Source organism: Hemitrygon akajei, chromosome 6, assembly GCF_048418815.1.
Source record: "Hemitrygon akajei chromosome 6, sHemAka1.3, whole genome shotgun sequence".
NCBI classification, from domain to species: Eukaryota; Metazoa; Chordata; class Chondrichthyes; order Myliobatiformes; family Dasyatidae; genus Hemitrygon; species Hemitrygon akajei.
The window spans coordinates 1803187-1823268 of NC_133129.1; the positions used below are offsets into that span (position 1 = coordinate 1803187).

Sequence of the window (20082 nt, forward strand, 5' to 3'; positions counted from 1 at the left end):
GCAAACATGGAATAAAAGACTAAAAAGCGAGATAAGTGTGGAGTGCTTCCTTTTGGTAGGTCAAATTTGAAGATAGAATATAATATTAATGGTAAGACTCTTGGAAGTGTGGAGGATCAGAGGGATCTTGGGGTCTATGTCCATAGGACACACAGAAATGCTGTGGTGGTTGACAGTGTTATTAAGAAGACAATATGGTGTGTTGGCCTTCATCAACCACGGGATTGAGTTCAAGAGCCGAGAGGTAATGTTGCAGCGATATAAGACCTTGGTCAGACCCCACTTGGAGTACTGTGCTCATTTCTGGTCACCTCATTACAGGAAGGATTATTATAGAGACAGTGTAGAGCAGATTTACCAGGATGTTGCCTGCATTGGAGAATGTGCCTTATGAGAACAGTTTGAGTGAACTTGGCCTTTTTTCCTTGGAGTGACGGAGGATGAGAGGTGACCTGATAAAGGTGTACAAGATGATGAGAGGCATTGATCCTGCGGATAGTCAGGGGCTTTTTCCCAGGGCTGAAATGGCAAACACGAGGGGGCACAGTCTTAAGGTGCTTGGAAGTAGGTACAAGGGGAATGTCAGAGGTAAGTTTTTCACACAGAGAGTGGTGAGTGTGTGGAATGCACTGCCAGCGACGGTGGAGGAGGCGGATACAATAGGATCTTTTAAGAGCCTCTTAGATAGGTACATGGAGCTTAGAAAAATAGAGGGCTATGCTGTAGGGAAATTCTACAGTTTCTAGAGCAGGTTGCATGGTCGGCACAACATTGTGGGCCGAAGGGCCTGTAATGTGCTGTAGATTTCTATGTTTCTATGTAAATAGGTTTTAAACTGGCGATTAAAAGTGTCAAAAATGTCAATTAGTTCTGGGTATTGAATTCCGCAGTTTAGGAGCGTACTTCAAAAAAACTGACCTTCCAATTATCTTTCGAGGGAGATAGTTTGTAGAGACCGGCTGCGAGCGCGAGTCAAATCGAAAACATTCTGTCATGTTTCTTATTACTTTAATGGCAAATAAGAGAACTTCAAAGTTAATTTTTAAAGGTACAGGAAGTCGAGGCAGAGTAGCTAGTCCTGGAGCGATATGTTGTGGTTTCCGCATATGTTTCGCCTTTTGGCCGAGTTTTTGGGATTCTATGGTTTTACCGGAATTTTGCTGTATTTTACGGGGTTTTTTGGGTCGAATTCCTGTTCTTGCGGCGTTTCTGTATTTTTGCCTTGATTTACAGCGCTGTGGGGGCTTTCTGCTGGGCTTTTCAGAGACGTTTATTTGCGATTTGCAAGACTTTTTTTTGACAAAATCTCTCCGCGAATTTGCACCTGCCTGTTTTGGTTTTATAGAAGTTTCGGATTTTCCGGGGGAGTACTTGCAGCTGAAAAGTGATTCCGATGTCGTTCAACTCCAGTAACAATCGCCCACACAATCCCTTGGAAACGTGCAGACAAGAGCAAAGCCTGATTCTATAGAAGCTTCGAACAAACTTTTCAATGCTTGCGTGACTTTCATTTAAAGCGTGCTGGCGGATTGAACTCATCTCACTGAGCAGAGTGTATTCTAGGTTCTCAGGGTCGCTGGAGACCCGCCTCAAACCGCCATTGGTTCCTTAGTCAACCGGTCTCTGTCGATCATCTCCAGACCAGCACTGGTTGGATTCAGCGGATGTCGATCAGTGGTGTGCGAGTCTGGAGGGAGGGGGGAGAGTTTACGGGGAGAGCGAGTTACTAAACCCACCGATACCGCGCTTATCGGCACCAGTTTCTGCTGTTTCAGGTGGGTGATCGTTCTGGAAATGGGCCCGGTGTACGGGAGCCTGGGTAGGGGTTGTTTTGGGTCGCCGGGAGTGGTGCTGGAAACATGTTGGATCAGAAGGAATAAGGAAGGGTAATCGTTGGCTCTGCGGGTACAGTTCCGAATCTGCGGAGATGGTACCGGGTCTGCGGGAGTGGTGGAAGAAGTGTGCGGGGCGGGGGGGCGGGCGGTGTCTGCGGGAGCAGAGCTGGGAATGTGTCGGATCAGTGGGAATAGTGCTGGGAGTGTGCGGGGGGTCTGCGTGAACAGTGCTGGGAGTCTGCGGGAACAGTGCTGGGAGTCTGCGGGGGTGGGGGTAGTTCTACGGGAACAGAGCTGGGAGTGTGTGGGGGGTTCTGTGGGAACAGAGCTGGGAGTCTGCGGGGGTGGGGGGAGTTCTACGGGAACAGAGCTGGGAGTGTGCGGGGGGTTCTGTGGGAACAGAGCTGGTAGTGTGCGAGGGGGTTCTGTGGGAACAGAGCTGGGAGTGTGCGGGGGTGGGGGGAGTTCTACGGGAACAGAGCTGGTAGTGTGCGAGGGGGTTCTGTGGGAACAGAGCTGGGAGTGTGCGGGGGTGGGGGGAGTTCTACGGGAACAGAGCTGGGAGTGTGCGGGGGGTTCTGTGGGAACAGAGCTGGGAGTGTGCGGGGGGTTCTGTGGGAACAGAGCTGGGAGTGTGCGGGGGGTTCTGTGGGAACAGAGCTGGGAGTGTGCGGGGGTGGGGGGAGTTCTACGGGAACAGAGCTGGGAGTCTGCGGGGGTGGGGGGAGTTCTACGGAAACAGATCTGGGAGTGTGCGGGGGGTCTGCGGGAACAGTGCTGGGAGTCTGCGGGGGTGGGGGAGTTCTACGGGAACAGAGCTGGGAGTGTGCGGGGGGTTCTGTGGGAACAGAGCTGGGAGTGTGCGGGGGGTTCTGTGGGAACAGAGCTGGGAGTGTGCGAGGGGGTTCTGCGGGAACAGAGCTGGTAGTGTGCGAGGGGGTTCTGTGGGAACAGAGCTGGTAGTGTGCGGAGTCTGCGGGAACAGAGCTGGGAGTGCGCGGGGGGTTCTGCGGAAACAGAGCTGGTAGTGTGCGGAGTCTGCGGGAACAGAGCTGGTAGTGTGCGGAGTCTGCGGGCGCAGTGCGGGACCTATCAGAGAAGTGCGAACGTGTGCGGGGTTTATGGGAAGAGTGGCGCGCGTGTGCCGGGTTTGCAGGCTTGCTTCTGGGTGAACTGGTGTGGAAACAAAGTGCATTTCCTCAGGAACTGGTGGAGCTCACACCGACACTGAGCCTGACCTGATTCAGACCCAAAGGTTTTATCAGCGGCTGCACGAATCGGGTCATACTAGACTCAGGGGGACTAGTCGATCTTGGGTGGGTCGCTCAGGAACCCGGGTTTGCCTGGCCGGCAGACAGTAGCTGCAACAGTCTGGTTGTGTGACCTATTTATTTTATCCAGAGGAGACAGATGTGACGAGAGTTGTGGGGGCGGGAATGGCAGGGAAGAGATTTGCTCAGTGCAAGCAGTTGTTTTGATCTGGAATGTGAAAGGGGTTGGGCGCCGGAGCCAGCAAATTCCTGACACACACCGATAAATAATATGTTGGTCCTGCAGATTTGGAGTTACGCGGTGGAGCAGGGCAGAGGAAATTGGTTTAACTTTGTTGCATGTTGATTTATTTGTTTACTGAGAGACGCAGCAGCGTAACAGGAGCTTCCAGCCCAATGAGCCCATGAGACCAATTGACCTACAAACCAGTCTGTCTTCGGACTGTGGGAGGAAACCGGAGCACACGGAGGAAATCCACGCAGTCACGGGGAGGACGTGCAAACTCCTTACAGGCAGCGACGGGAATTGAAACTGGGTCCCCAACCGCTACGTCAACGTGCCGCCCATGTATGACCTGACAGACAGCAAGAAGCCTGTCGTCCGGACGCAGTATTCCGTATATAAATGCATTAAAGATGAGCTTCATTTGTCACACGTACATGGAAACATACAGTGAAATGTATTCTTTGCGTCAACGGCTGGCACAGTGCAAGGGAATCCCGGCAGCCTGCGAGTGCCGCCTTGATTCGAGCGTCAACGTGGCATGCCCGCACCTCACCAACCCTCACCTGTCCGTCTTCGGAAGGAAACCCGAGCACGCGGAGCAAACGGACGTGGTGGCGGGGAGAACATGGAAACTTCTTACAGACAGTGGCAGGAATTGAAAGCATTACAATTACTACCACACTACTGTACTGGCCATCTACTAGGTAATGCAGAAGGGGAGAGAAGAACAGAATGTAGAATAAAGTGCTACAGTTACAGAGAAAGTCTGTAGGCCTCCGTTAGTCTCGATAGACCGTGGATTTGCACCTTGGGCAAGGTTTTTTTTAATGGAAGACCGGCAGTTGCCCAAGCTGCAAGTCTCCCCTCTCCACGCCACCGATGTTGTCCAAGGGAAGGGCATTCGACAGAAAGTGCAGGCAGACAGATAGGTAGCAAGGGCCATGACAAGATGGATTGTGAGGTCGTGTTTATCGTACAACAGAATTGTAACGGTGGGATAAGAGCCCACACAGCAGTCTTGCAAGAGTAGGACTGAAGCTGCCTGTTATGTTTGGTAACTTCAAAACATCAAACTAGTTCAGAAGAAGACACGGGAGTCCAAAAGGCAGGTCTAACTTTGAGTTTACTTTGAGCCAGGCACGCACATATCACATGGTAGTGTGATGACATAAGCAATTAACATATTTTACATATAACCCGTAATGAATTATTTGAACGAACGAGAATGCTTATATATACATACACACACACACACACCAACTCGCTCAAATAGAATTGAAATTTGAACACGACACTGTCCTTGATACAGACTTTTGTATCTTCAGCCCGATGGGAGTGGTGAGAAGAGGGAATGTCTGAGGTGGGTGGGAGGATGTTGGCTGTTTTACTGCGGCCGGCAGAGAAGTGTTGACAGAGTTATGGAGGGGAGGCCGGTTTCTCTGATAAGTTGGGCTGTATTCACAACTCTGCAGTTTCTTGAGGTCTTGGGATAATGACGGAGCTTTGGTTGTCGCTGCTTGGTTGTGGACCATTGTGTAGGATTTTGGACGGGTGCCTTTAGGAAGTAAATATACAATGGAGACGAGTCTCTGTGGCTAGCCAGCTGAGGATGGAGCAGTACAGACCCTCCTGTCGACACAGTAAAAGGCTTTAGTCACACAGCAGGCAAAGTCAACGTTTATTGAAAAAGGATCTGGCGCTTTCCCGGCATACATGATGACTAAACTCTCATCTGGCTTTCAGGTATTAATTATAACCGACGTTTCGGTGACAAATGTTGCCAGTGGCGGAGTTTGCCATGGAGACTTCAGTTATAATCGATACCTGTACCCAACTGGAAGCCAGAAAGAGTCTATTTGTCAAGGTTCACTGTTAAATGCACAAATCCGTGTGCACAGGAGCAGTGAAAAAGTTCCTACAGAAGCAGCACAGGGCCATGGCATCAGATAACAGCATTCACAAGGAAACATCAATTAAACATAAATTATGTACAAAGAACTCAATTAGAAAAATATACAAAGTCCATTTAGTACAAAGTGATCAGAATGCTCATTGTGTTATTAAACAGTAATGATTAGGGTTGTGCTGGTCGGCTCCAGAGCCCAATGATGTAAGGGAAGTAGATATCCTGAACCTGGTGGTGTGGGACTTCAGGATTCAGTCCCTCCTGTCCGTGGGAGCTGTGAGAAGATGGCCTGGCCGGGTGATGGTGTGGGACTTCAGGATTCAGTCCCTCCTATCCGTGGGAGCTGTGAGAAGATGGCCTGGCCGGGTGGTGTGGGACTTCAGGATTCAGTCCCTCCTGTCCGTGGGAGCTGTGAGAAGATGGTGTGGCCGGGTGGTGGTGTGGGACTTCAGGATTCAGTCCCTCCTGTCCGTGGGAGCTGTGAGAAGATGGTGTGGCCGGGTGGTGGTGTGGGACTTCAGGATTCAGTCCCTCCTGTCCGTGGGAGCTGTGAGAAGATGGCCTGGCCGGGTGGTGGTGTGGGACTTCAGGATTCAGTCCCTCCTGTCGGTGGGAGCTGTGAGAAGATGGTGTGGCCGGGTGGTGGTGTGGGACTTCAGGGTTCAGTCCCTCCTGTCCGTGGGAGCTGTGAGAAGATGGTGTGGCCGGGTGATGGTGTGGGACTTCAGGATTCAGTCCCTCCTGTCCGTGGGAGCTGTGAGAAGATGGTGTGGCCGGGTGGTGGTGTGGGACTTCAGGATTCAGTCCCTCCCGTCCGTGGGAGCTGTGAGAAGATGGCCTGGCCGGGTGGTGGTGTGGGACTTCAGGATTCAGTCCCTCCTGTCTGTGGGAGCTGTGAGAAGATGGTGTGGCCGGGTGGTGGTGTGGGACTTCAGGATTCAGTCCCTCCCGTCCGTGGGAGCTGTGAGAAGATGGCCTGGCCCGGACGGTTGGGATCTTTGACAATGGGTGCTGAAACCCTCGCTCACCTTCTGCATTCGCCTCGATGTCTCGATATTCCTTGACAGCGATAAAGGGGGCTTTAAATGGCAAACATCGACTCGCGTCCCGTCTCGAAGTTACTTCGCATCGAGGCCATCTGTATATGCGCTCGCTTACCGGTATCTTCTTGGCGACAGCAAAGCACAGCATCACTCAAACGATCTCCAAACTTTAAATTGCGGGCTCTAACCATCCCAGAGACGCATTTAAAGTGAAAAACAGACGTAAAAGAAGTAAAAAAAAAAGATACTTTCGTGAGCTATCTGGAAGATGTCAACCGAGGAAGCGTTGTATTCTGGCGCCACCTTGACCGGAGAAGACGTCAATATCATTGTACCCGCCATCAAGGGCATGTATACAGAAGGTGCTGGAAAAGGGCCAGGAACACCGTGGAGGTTCCCACACACCCCGCTCATGGCTTGTTTATTCCACTCCCATCAGGGAGGAGGTTACGTAGCATCCACACTTGGACTACCAGACTCAAAAACAGTTACTTTCTCGACAAATAAAGCTGATCAACACTTCCAGCCACTAACCCACCCCCCATACCCCAACCACCACAACTTTATCATTTCCTGTCAGTCACCTCACGTACAGACACTCCTGTGCCTAGCATTACTTAATGGACATACAATCAATCCAGGTACATAAGCTATCTTATGGATTTATATTTATTGTTTTTTTTTAAATTATTGTGTTCTTTATCTTGCTGTAGTTTTGTTGTGCTGCATTGGTTCCAGAGTAACAATTATTTTGTTTTCCTTTACTCTTATGTACAGGAAATGGCAGGGTGGAGGTGTAAGGCACTCCTTCCCTCTGAAAACCTGCAGGCCACCCCTGCACAAGGTGTAGCACCTACTTAGCCCACCACCCGATCAGAGTCACATGAAGCCATGCGAGCAGGTGTATGAGCAGCCAGTGAATATCACAAGCCCTGGGTGTGTGACCACTGACCCCAGGCAGTCAATCTGTGAAGAGTATTGATAATGACTGGGGCCACCCCTCTGGTAAAGGCACTGCCTGGTAGAAGGCAATGCCAAACTGCCAAGAACAATCAAGGTCCCGGAAAGACCATGGTCGCCCAAGTCATACGACACGGCGCATCGTGATGATGACTGGAAATTACATTAAACAATCTTGAATCTTGAAGAGGGTTGCCCCATACACCACATATGATGTGTACACTGGTATCTTGATGCAAACAGGACACAGCATCCTGTGCTTCTTAGACACAAAGTACACTGGAGATGCTGGGGTCAAAGCAACACGTACAACAAGCTGGAGGAACTCAGCAGGTCGGACAGCATCTGTGGAAACGAGCAGTCAACGTTTTGGGCCGAGGGCCTTCGTCAGAACTCCCGAAGTCCAGACATTGCAATATATAATAATAAAAAGATAATTAATTAAAATAAATAGTCTATAGATAGGCATCCGTTAGTCTTGTGAGACCATGGATTTGTGCTTTGGAATGTTTCCAGGGCACAGGCCTGGGCAGGGTTGTATGGGAGACCGGCAGTTGCCCATGCTGCAAGCCCGATGTTGTCTTCACAAGACCGATGTTGTCCAAGGGAAGGGCACTAGGACCCAAGCAGCTTGGTACCGGTGTCATGCAGGGCAATGCGTTGTTAAGTGCCTTGCTCAAGTACAAAACATGCTGCCTCAGCTGAGGCTCGAACCAGTAACCTTCAGATCACTAGACCGATGCCTTATCCACTAGACCACACGCCAACACAAAAATAAATAGTGCAAAAGGAGCAAAGAAAGAAAAATACAGTGAGGTAGCATTCATGGGTTCATTGTCCTTTCAGAAATCTGATAGCGGAGGGGAAGAAACTTCCTGAAATATTGAGTGTGCGTCTTCAGGCTTCTGTACTCCCTTGATGGTAGCAATGAGAAGAGGGCATGTCCTGGGTGATGGGGGTCCTTAATGATGCTCCTACTCTTTGAAGCATCACCTTTCAAAGATATCCTAGATGCTGGAGAGACTAGTGCCCATGTTGGAGCTGGCTGAGTTTACAACTTTCTGCAACTTTTTCCGATCCTGTGCACTGGCCCCTCCATACCGGTTAGAACGCTCTCCACAGTACATCTGTAGAAATTTGCAAATGTCTTTTCCAACATTCTGCAACTTTTTCCAATCCTGTGCAGTCACACCCCTTCCCCCAGACCAGACGGTGATGCAGCCAGTTAGAATTCTCTCCATGAGAAATCTGTAGAAATTTGCATTGTAATATACTTTTTAAAAATCCCCATTGAGCAGAAGATACAAAAGTCTAAAAGCACCAGGCTCAAACACAGCTTCTATCCTACTGTTAAAAGACTATCAAACTGTTCCCAAGTATGATAAGATGGGTACTTCACCTCACATCCTACCTTGTCACGGCCCTGCACCTTGATGTCTGCCTGCACTGCACTTTTTCTGTAACTGTAACACTTTATTTTGCATTCTGTTATTGTTTTACCCTGTACTACCTCAATGCACTGTTGTAATAAAATCTATCGAAGGGAGTAGGCTGTCAATTATCTTGGGCTGAGACCCTTTGATACAGCCCGACTTGCCGAGTTCCTGCAGCATTTCCTGTGTGTTGATCTGGATCTGCAACATGTACAGAACATCTGGTGTTTAGACCTTAAGACTAGAGGCAGAATTGGGCCATTTGGCCCGTCGAGTCTGCTCTGTTATTCCTTCATGGATGATTAATTTGCCATCTCAGCCCCATTCTCCTGCCTTCTCCCCATAGCCCCCTTCTTAAATGCTGAATGATTATATACGGAGGCTGAGCAAGCTGGGTCCATACTCGCTGGAATACAGAAGAATTGCAGGTGATCACAGCGACACATAAGAATCTGAGGAGGATTGAAAGGTGTGTGCTGAGAGCATGTTGCAAGTAGAGGATTAGTTTCAGAATAAGGGGCATAGTTTCAAAACAAGACTACCTCATTTCAGTTGGAGTCAAGGAGAAACTCTTCTCCATTAGAAATCTTGTGCCTTAGAGGGTATAGAGGCATAGAGTACTAAAGCAAGACCTTCAGCCCATCTATTATCCCCACTAGTCCCATCAACGTGGGCCATAGCCTTCCACATCCCTCTCATCAGTGTAAACTTCTCTTCAATGTTGCCATTCATCCATCACTGGTAGCTTGTTCCACCCTCTCAACACCCTCTGACAGTGGAAGTTCCCTCCCTTAACCATTCCACCTTTCACCCCTAACCCATGACCTCTCGTTCTAGTCTCACCCTACCTCAGTGGAGACAGTGACTGACTTTTTTTTCAGGGTATATTCTGACAAAAGGAATTCAAATGCAGAACTGAGGGCCAGGTGCTGGACACCGGGATCTACCCGACGTCCACTTTTGGCTGGCACGTGCATAACGGGCTGACTGGCCCTTCTCTTCCCGTGAAATCATCGGCTGGAAGGTTAACTAACTCTTTCTCTTTCGACAGGGGCCGTCTGTTTTGGATTTTGTGGTCCCATTTTGGGAGTATTCCCCGGCTGCTGGCGTGCATTGGGATTTCCCGAGGCCGGAAGATGTGCTTGAAAAACACAGCAGAAGATTGAGGGGGTGCGGTGACTTCAGTATCTGGGACGTCCCTTCCCCCTTGGCCAACCGGTATCAAAATGGACGGTTTGTGCGCTCGTCGGACGTGGATGTGGACGGTAGAGTCAGTATTTGCTACCCAGCCCTGCTTGTCACTGAGATAAGATGGCAACCTACAAGAATGGCAAATTTCCTCTCTGCTGGGATTTAGTGAGGATGCAACATTGCCAGTTTTATAAAAGTCTACATTACTGAAATTCGCGGAACGTTACGCCCCTTGGGATCTGGGTACCTTGCATCGGGACGATGAAGTTCAGAGCGTACATGAAGGTGTTAGCTCTTGCTTTGCTCCCGCTCTCTGGGTTTCTGATCCTGGCTTTCCGAGACCCTGCAGCTCGGAGTGAGAAGCCCGGCCACCTTGCGAGGGACAGCCTCCTGGAGCGGCCGAGAGGCAAGGGAGGAGACCCAACGGGGAGAGCGGGGGTGGACTTTGTGTCCTTGTTCAGTCCGGTCCACCAGCCTCCCCCCTGCCGGCCGTACCAGGACCTGATGGTGCTGGTGACATCGGCCCCGCTCCACGTTGACCGCCGGGACGCCATCCGGGGGAGCTGGGCGCGGCGCCGGCTCTCCAGTCCCTTCTCCTGGCAGGTGGTCTTCCTGGTCGGCCGGGCCACCGAGCAGAGCGCTGAGGCCGCCGTCCAGGAGGAGCAGGAGATCTTCGGGGACCTTCTGCTCGGCGACTACGTGGACACCTACCGCAACCTGACACTAAAGGTCATGCACGGACTGAGCTGGGCCACCAGCGCCTGCCGACCCTCCTACGTCCTGAAGACCGATGACGACTGCTTCGTGAACACTGACCGTCTGCCCGGCTTCCTGGTGAGGGACAACCCGATTAGGACGGGACTCTACACGGGATCGCTGTTCCCGGCCGAGCGCAGAGACGTGATCCGCGACCCCGGCAGTAAGTGGTACGTGTCGCGGCAGGACTATGGGAGGGAGCGCTACCCGCCCTACGCCAGCGGGGTGGGCTATGTGCTCTCCCTGGATGCCGCCCGCGATCTGCTGGCGGCCGCCACCTCCATCCGGCCCATCCCCGTGGAGGACGCGTACGTCGGTATCCTGGCGGAGGCAGCCGGCATCACCCCGCAGGACAGTGGACGCTTCACCAAGCACAATGTGAGCTGGCGGGTGTGTAACTACAGGTATCTGATGGTGATCCACCAGCTCAGCGCCCAGCAGCAGCGCCTGGCCCACAGCAAGATGGTGCAGGCGTGGACGGCGTGTCCCCACAGCACCGACATCAGCAACTGGGACTGAAGCTGGCCGGCTCACAAAGTGGTCGAGTGGAAGGGAACCGAAACTTCGCTGTTCTGGGACTATCAAATGGTTCCTTATTACGATAGTATGGGCTCTTGTCCTCACCGTCTGATCAGCCGGTGAGTCTCGGCCCGGAACGTCGGCTGTTTATTCTGCCTGACCTGCTGAGTTCCTCCAGCATTTTGCGTGTGCTGCTCCACATTTCCTGCACATAAGAACGCAATAATAAAAACACTAAATATAAATTCATAAGACAGCCCATATACATTGATTCTGTGTCCATAAAGTGACACTAGGCACAGGAGTGTCTGTGCTTAAGGTGACTGACAAGAAATAATAAAGTAGTGGTAGAGGGGGTGGGGTGGAGCAGGGCGGGTGGAGGTGTTGATCAGCCTTACTGCTTGGGAAATGTAACCGCCCTGGTGTGAATGCCTTCTCCCTGATGGGAGTGGGACAAGCAGTCCATGAGCAGAGTGGGTCGGATACTCCATCATGTTCCTGGCCCTTTTCCCGCACCTTTCTGTATACAGTATATGTGAAACCCCGCTGGTTTCCTGGCTGTAAGGAATGCTCACTCTGGTCCCGCCAAACCCGTGAGACTGAGACACCCACCCCTAACCCCGGTTTGTGTGGATCCTGTGTCGGTGCCTAGAAATATCAGCAGCACACTACATACGATTAAAGGATTTATATTTATGAATCTTAACTAAAGGATGAGTAAATAAAAGAGAGAAGTAAAACGAAAAGGCCCGTTATAATTGCACAGTCAAACATGCACAAGTTGGAGCCCAACTCTCCCCAAAATTCGTACTCACCGACCCTCAGTCTATCTACGCGCCCGGCTCCAGCGAATCACGGTCCTGCACCACCACCCCTCCCCACCCCACCGGATCGAATCCTGTGTCCGGTCGTCTGTCTCCAGCATCTTCCCTCTTGATCTCCCGCCGAAGCAAAGACCCCAGCTCACATTCCAAAGCACCCGTTATCTCTAACCACAATCCGAGCACGGCTTCTGCAGAAAGACCATTACGTTAGGGGTGAAACCTTTCCCAGGGCGTCACATATGTCATTGACGGTGGGTAAGCTAGTACCGCTGATGCACAGGGTAGTTTTACCACCGGTGGCAGAGACTTCCTGTCCACCCCAGTGCAGTGATGCAAGCGTTAGATGCTCTCCACTGCACATTTGTAGAGTGGCGTAAGCTTAGGTGTCCACAGTCCAGCTCTCTTCAACTTCCTCGGAGAGTAGGGGTGTTGGTGAAATTTCCTGATTGTGTCGCATGTGTTTAGAGATTATGAGAGCCCCGCTGTTCAGTGTTTCCCCAGTAGTATAATATGGACTCTTGACCTCACAGTTTGATCAGCCTGCCCTGATGGAGAATCTTTGCCTGAAACGTCAACTGTTCATTCCCCTCCATAGATGCTGCCTGATCTGCTGAGTTCTTCCAGTATTTGTGTGTATGTTGCTCTGGATTTCCAGCATCTACAGAATCTCTTGTGTTTGTGTCTTCATAATCTACCTCTCTCTAATCTTACACCTTATTGTTCAACTGCACTGCACTTTCTCTGTAGCTGTTGCACTTTATTCTGGGTTGTTACTGCTTTACCTTGTTCTGTCTCAATGAGCTGGGTAATGATCTGATCTGTAGTAACAGTACGCAAGTGAAAATTTTCACAGTATCTCTGTGCATGTGACAATAATAAACTAATTCCAATACAACAGACCTGGGGTGTTCAGTGCTGGTGTTGAAGAACAGAGCAGTGGAAATCCGAAGCTCTCTTCTAAATGGTTTATTATTGTTACATGCACTGAGATACTGTGAAAGGATTTCTTTTTGACCAGTTTGGTTGTTAGCCCTGAATTGAACCCCCGAACCTGTAGGACCGGTAGACCACTCAGTCTGGCCTCTGCCCTTTGACCTGTATGGCATGGATGGCCCTACCAAGAGCCAAAGCATAAAGCCCTCATTCATGCTGGGTCATTGAGGCATGCAAGCCTCCAAACCCTATGACAACATTGTAGTGTCCTCCTGAAGGACATAAGTACGTCGATGTAGCTTAAATGGAAAACAAAACTGAAGGCAGAACGAAGTGGTCCAGTTAGAAAGCGAGGGCAGTGCGGACACATAAATTGCAATTGCAGTATTGCATTGCTTGTCAGAGAAAATATTACAGCGGTGCTTTGGCAGGATGGATTAGAGGGCTCGTCTAGGGAGGCTATTTGGGTGGAATTGAGGAATGGGAAAGGTGTAGTAACACTTATAGGGGTGTATTATAGACCACCTAATGGGGAGTGAGAATTGGAGGAGCAAATTTGCAGGGAGATAGTAGATATTTGTAGTAAGCACAAGGTTATGATTGTGGGAGATTTTAATTTTTACACATAGACTGGGAAGCCCATTCTGTAAAAGGGCTGGATGGTTTGGAGTTTGTAAAATGTGTGCAGGATAGTTTTTTGCAGCAATACATAGAGGTACCAACTAGAGGAGGGGCAGTGTTGGATCTCCTGTTAGGGAATGAGACAGGTCAGGTGACAGAGGAATGTGTTGGGGAGCACTTCGGGTCCAGTGATCATAATGCCATTAGTTTCAATATAATTATGAAGAAGGATAGGACTGGACCCAGGGTTGAGATTTTTGATTGGAGAAAGGCTAACTTTGAGGAGATACGAAAGGATTTAGAAGGAGTGGATTGGGAGAAATTGTTGTATGGGAATGATGTAATAGAGAAATGGAGGTCATTTAAAGGTGAAATTTTGAGGGTACAGAATCTTTATGCTCCTGTTAGGTTGAAAAGAAAGGTTAAAAGTTCGAGAGAGCTATGGTTTTCAAGGAATATTGGAAACTTGGTTCAGAAAAAGAGAGAGATCTACAATAAAAATAGGCAGCATGGAGTAAATGAGGTACTATATTCGAGGAATATAAAGAATGTAAAAAGAATCTTAAGAAAGAAATTAGAAAAGCTAAAAGAAGATATGAGGTTGCTTTGGCAAGTAAGGTGAAAATAAATCCAAAGGGTTTCTACAGTTATATCAATAGCAAAAGGATAGTGAGGGATAAAATTGGTCCCTTAGACAATCAGACTGGACAGCTATGTGTGGAGCCAAAAGAGATGGGGGAGATTTTGAACAATTTCTTTTCTTCGGTATTCACTAAGGAGAAGGATATTGAATTGTGTAAGGTAAGGGAAACAAGTAGGGTAGTTATGGAAACTATCATGATTAAAAAAGAGGAAGTACTGGCACTTTTAAAGAATATAAAAGTGGATAAGACTCCGGGTCCTGGCAGGATATTCCCTGGGACCTTAAGGGAAGTTAGTGTAGAAATAGCAGGGGCTCTGACAGAAATATTTCAAATGTCAGAAACAGGGATGGTGTCAGAGGATTGGTGTATTGCTCATGTTGTTCCATTGTTTAAAAGTGTTCTAAGAGTAAACCTAGCAATTATTGGCCTGTAAGTTTGACATCAGTGGTGGGCAAATTAATGGAAAGTATTCTTAGAGATGGTATATATAACTATCTGGATAGACAGGGTTTGATTAGGAACAGTCAACATGGATTTGTGCGTGGAAGGTCATGTTTGACAAATCTTATTGAAATTTTTTGAAGAGGTTACTAGGAAAGTTGACGAGGGTAAAGCAGTGGATGTTGTCTATATGGACTTCAGTAAGGCCTTTGACAAGGTTCCACATGGAAGGTTAGTTAGGAAGGTTCAATCGTTAGGTATTAATATTGAAGTACTAAAATAGATTCAACAGTGGCTGGATGGGAGATGTCAGAGAGTAGAGGTGGATAACTGTTTGTCAGGTTGGAGGCCGATGACTAGTGGTATGCCTCAGGGATCTGTACTGGGTCCAATGTTGTTTGTCATATACATTAATGATCTGGATGATGGGGTGGTAAATTGGATTAGTAAGTATGCAGATGATACTAAGATAGGTGGTGTTGTGGATAATGAAGTAGGTTTTCAAAGCTTGCAGAGAGATTTAGGTCAGTTAGAAGAGTGGGCTGAACGATGGCAGATGGAGTTCAATGCTGATAAATGTGAGGTGCTACATTTTGGTAGGACTAATCAAAATAGGACATACACGTTAAATGGTAGGGCATTGAAAAATGCAGTAGAACAGAGTGAACTAGGAATAATGGTGCATAGTTCCCTGAAGGTGGAATCTCATGTGGATAGGGTGGTAAAGAAAGCTTTTGGTATGCTGGCCTTTATAAATCAGAGCATTGAGTATAGGAGTTGGGATATAATGTTAAAATTGTACAAGGCATTGGTGAGGCCAGATTTGGAGTATTGTGTACAGTTCTGGTCACTGAATTATAGGAAAGATGTCAACAAAATAGAGAGAGTACAGAGGAGATTTACTAGAATATTACCTGGGTTTCAGCACCTAAGTTACAGAGAAAGGTTGAACAAGTTAGGTCTTTATTCTTTGGAGCGTAGAAGGCTGAGGGGGGACTTGATAGAGGTATTTAAAATTATGAGGGGGATAGATAGATTTGAAGTGGCTAGGCTTTTTCCATTGAGAGTAGGGGAGATTCAAACAAGAGGACATGAGTTGAGAGTTAAGGGATAAAAGTTTAGGGGTAACACAAGGGGAAACTTCTTTACTCAGAGAGTGGTAGCTGTGTGGAACGAGCTTCCAGTAGAAGTGGTAGAGGCAGGTTCGGTTTTGTCATTTAAAAAAAATGGATAGGTATATGGACAGGAAAGGAATGAAACATAGAAAATAGGTGTAGGAGTAGGCCATTCAACCCTTCGAGCCTGCACCACCATTCAATATGATCATGGCTGTTCATCCAACTCAGAACCCTGTACCTGCTTTCTCTGCATACCCCCTGATCCCTTTAGCCACAAGGGCCATATCTAACTTCCTCTTAAATATAGCCAATAAAGTGGCCTCAACTGTTTCCTGTGGCAGAGAATTCCACAGATTCACCACTCTCTGTGTGAAGAAGTTTTTCCTCATCTCGGTTCTAAAAGGCTTCCCCTTTATCCTTAAACTGTGACCCCTCATTCTGGACTTCCCCAACATCGGAAACAATCTTCCTGCATCTAGCCTGTCCAATCCCTTTAGAATTTTATACGTTTCAATAAGATCCCCCCTCAATCTTCTAAATTCTAGTGAGTATAAGACTAGTTGATCCAATCTTTCTTCATATGTAAGTCCTGCCATCCCAGGAATCAATCTGGTGAACCTTCTTTGTACTCCCTCTATGGCAAGAATGTCTTTTCTCAGATTAGGGGACCAAAACTGCACACAATACTCTAGGTGCAGTCTCACCAAGGCCTTGTACAACTGCAGTAGAACCTCCCTGCTCCTGTACTCAAATCCTTTTGCTATGAATGCCAACATACCATTTGCCTTTTTCACCGCCTGCTGTACCTGCATGCCCACCTTCAGTGACTGGTGTACAATGACACCCAGGTCTCGTTGCACCTCCCCTTTTCCTAATCGGCCACCATTCAGATAATAATCTGTTTTCCTGTTCTTGCAACCGAAGTGGATAACCTCACATTTATCCACATTAGATAGATAGATAGATAGATAGATAGATAGATACTTTATTCATCCCCATGGGGAAATTCAACTTTTTTCCAATGTCCCATACACTTGTTGTAGCAAAACTAATTACATACAATACTTAACTCAGTAAAAAAAAATATGATATGCATCTAAATCACCATCTCAAAAAGCATTAATAATAGCTTTAAAAAGTTCTTAAGTCCTGGCGGTAGAATTATAAAGCCTAATGGCATTGGGGAGTATTGACCTCTTCATCCTGTCTGAGGAGCATTGCATCGATAGTAACCTGTCACTGAAACTGCTTCTCTGTCTCTGGATGGTGCTATGTAGAGGATGTTCAGAGTTATCCATAATTGACCGTAGCCTACTCAGCGCCCTTCGCTCAGCTACCGATGTTAAACTCTCCAGTACTTTGCCCATGACAGAGCCCGCCTTCCTTACCAGCTTATTAAGACGTGAGGCGTCCCTCTTCTTAATGCTTCCTCCCCAACACGCCACCACAAAGAAGAGGGCGCTCTCCACAACTGACCTATAGAACATCTTCAGCATCTCACTACAGACATTGAATGACGCCAACCTTCTTAGGAAGTACATTCGACTCTGTGCCTTCCTGCACAAGGCATCTGTGTTGGCAGTCCAGTCTAGCTGCCATTAAATTGCATCTGCCATGAAGTTGCCACTCACCTAACCTATCCAAGTCACACTGCATCCTCTTAGCATCCTCCTCACTGCCGCCCAGCTTCGTGTCAGCCGCAAACTTGGAGATGCTGCATTTAATTCCCTCATCTAAATCATTAATATATATTGTAAACAACTGGGGTCCCAGCAATGAGCCTTGCAGTACCCCACTAGTCACTGCCTGCCGATCTGCAAAGGTCCCGTTTACTCCCATTCTTTGCTTCCTGTCTGCCAACCAATTCTCTATCCACATCAAACCATACCCCCAATACCATGTGCTTTAAGTTTGCACACTAATCTCCTGTGTGGGACCTTATCAAAAGCCTTTTGAAAATCTAAATATACCACATCCACTGGCTCTCCCCTATCCACTCTACTAGTTACATCTTTAAAAAATTCTATAAGATTCGTCAGACATGATTTTCCTTTCACAAATCCATGCTGACTTTGTCCGATGATTTCACCTCTTTCCAAATGTGCTGTTATCACAACTTTGATAACCGACTCTAGCATTTTCCCCACCACCGATGTCAGACTCGGTGGTCTATAATTCCCCGGTTTTTCTCTCTCTCCTTTTTTAAAAAGTAGGGTTACATTAGCCACCCTCCAATCCTCAGGAACTGATCCAGAATCTAAGGAATTTTGAAAAATTATCACTAATGCATCCACTATTTCTTGGGCTACTTCCTTAAGCACTCTGGGATGCAGACCATCTGGCCCTGGGGATTTATCTGCCTTTAATCCCTTCAATTTACCTAACACCACTTCCCTACTAACATGTATTTCCCTCAGTTCCTCCATCTCATTAGACCCTCGGTCCCTTACTATTTCCGGAAGATTATTTATGTCCTCCTTAGTGAAGACAGAACCAAAGTAATTATTCAATTGGTCTGCCATGTCTTTGTTCCCCATGATCGATTCACCTGTTTCTGACTGTAAGGACCTACATTTGTCTTGACCAATCTTTCTCTTTTCACTTATCTATAAAAGCTTTTACAGTCAGATTTTATGTTCCCTGCCAGCTTTCTCTCATAATCTTTTTTCCCTTTCCTAATTAAGCCCTTTGTCCTCCTCTGCTGGTCTCTGAATTTCTCCCAGTCCTCAGGTGTGCCGCTTTTTTTTGCTAATTTATATGTTTCTTCTTTGGACTTGATACTATCCCTAATTTCCCTTGTCAGCTAGGGGTGCACTACCTTCCCTGGTTTATTCTTTTGCCAAACTGGGATGAACAATTGTTGTAGTTCATCCATGCAATCTTTAAATGCTTGCCATTGCATATCCACCGTCAACCCTTTAAGCATCATTTGCCAGTCTATCTTAGCTAATTCACGTCTCATACCTTCAAAGTTACCCTTCTTTAAGTTCAGAACCTTTGTTTCTGAATTAACTATGTCACTCTCCATCTTAATGAAGAATTCCACCACATTATGGTCACTCTTACCCAAGGGGCCTCGCATGACAAGATTGCTAACTAACCCTTCCTCATTGCTCAATACCCAATCTAGAATGGCCTCCTCTCTAGTTGGTTCCTCGACATGTTGGTTCAGAAAACCATCCCGCATACATTCCAAGAAATCCTCTTCCTCAGCACCGTTACCAATTTGGTTCACCCAATCTATATGTAGATTGAAGTAACCCATTATAACTACTGTTCCTTTATTGCACACATTTTTAATTTCCTGTTTAATGCCATCCCCAACCTCACTACTACTGTTAGGTGGCCTGTACACAACTCCCACCAGCGTTTTCTGCCCCTTAGTGTTATGCAGCTCTACCCATATCGATTCCACATCCTCCAGGCTAATGTCCTTCCTTTCTATTGCGTTAATCTCGTCTCTAACCACCAATGCTACCCCACCTCCTTTTCTTTCCTGTCTATCCCTCCTGAATATTGAATATCCCTGGATGTTGAGCTCCCATTCTTGGCCACCCTGGAGCCATGTCTCTGTGATCCCAACTATATCATATTCATTAATAACTATCTGCACATTCAATTCATCCACCTTGTTACAAATGCTCCTCGTATTGACACACAAAGCCTTCAGGCTTGTTTTTACAACACTCTTAGCCCTCATACAATTATGTTGAAAAGTGGCCCTTTTTGCTTTTTGCCCTGGATTTGCCTGCCTGCCACTTTTACTTTTCACCTTACTACTTTTTGCTTCTACCCTCATTTTACACCCCTCTGTCTCTCTGCACTTGTTCCCATCCCCCTGCCACATTAGTTTAAATCCTCCTGAACAGCAGTAGCAAACGCTCCCCCTAGGACATTGGTTCCAGTCCAGCCCAAGTGCAGACCGTCCTGTTTATACCGGTCCCACCTCCCCCACAACTGTTTCCAATGCCCCAGAAATTTGAATCCGTCCCCCTTGCACAATTTTTCAAGCCGCGTATTCATCTGAAATATCCTCCTATTTCTACTCTGACTAGCAAGTGGCACTGGTAGTAATCCAGAGATTATTACCTTTGTGGTCCTACTTTTTAGTTTATCTCCTAACTCCCTAGATTCACCTTGTAGGACCTCATCCCATTTTTTACCTATATCGTTGGTACCTACGTGTACCACGACCACTGGCTGTTCACCCTCCCATTCCAGAATGTCCTGCAGCCACTCAGAGACATCCTCGACCCTTGCACCAGGGAGGCAACATACCATCCTGGAGTCTCGTTAGTGCTCGGCTATGGGGGGGCTATGGGCTGACTGCAGGTAGGTGGGACTAGGTGAGAGTAAGCATT

General features: G+C 47.8%; 1 protein-coding gene across 1 annotated transcript; it reads left to right on the plus strand.

Moving 5' to 3' along the window:
- Positions 1 to 1117: 1117 nt before the first annotated feature.
- Positions 1118 to 11379, plus strand: LOC140728678 (beta-1,3-galactosyltransferase 5-like). Its single transcript, XM_073047639.1, has 2 exons — positions 1118 to 1775; positions 9726 to 11379. Exon 2 carries the CDS (start codon positions 10127 to 10129, stop codon positions 11138 to 11140), a length of 1014 nt encoding a protein of 337 aa, XP_072903740.1. The 5' UTR covers positions 1118 to 1775; positions 9726 to 10126; the 3' UTR covers positions 11141 to 11379.
- Positions 11380 to 20082: the final 8703 nt, after the last annotated feature.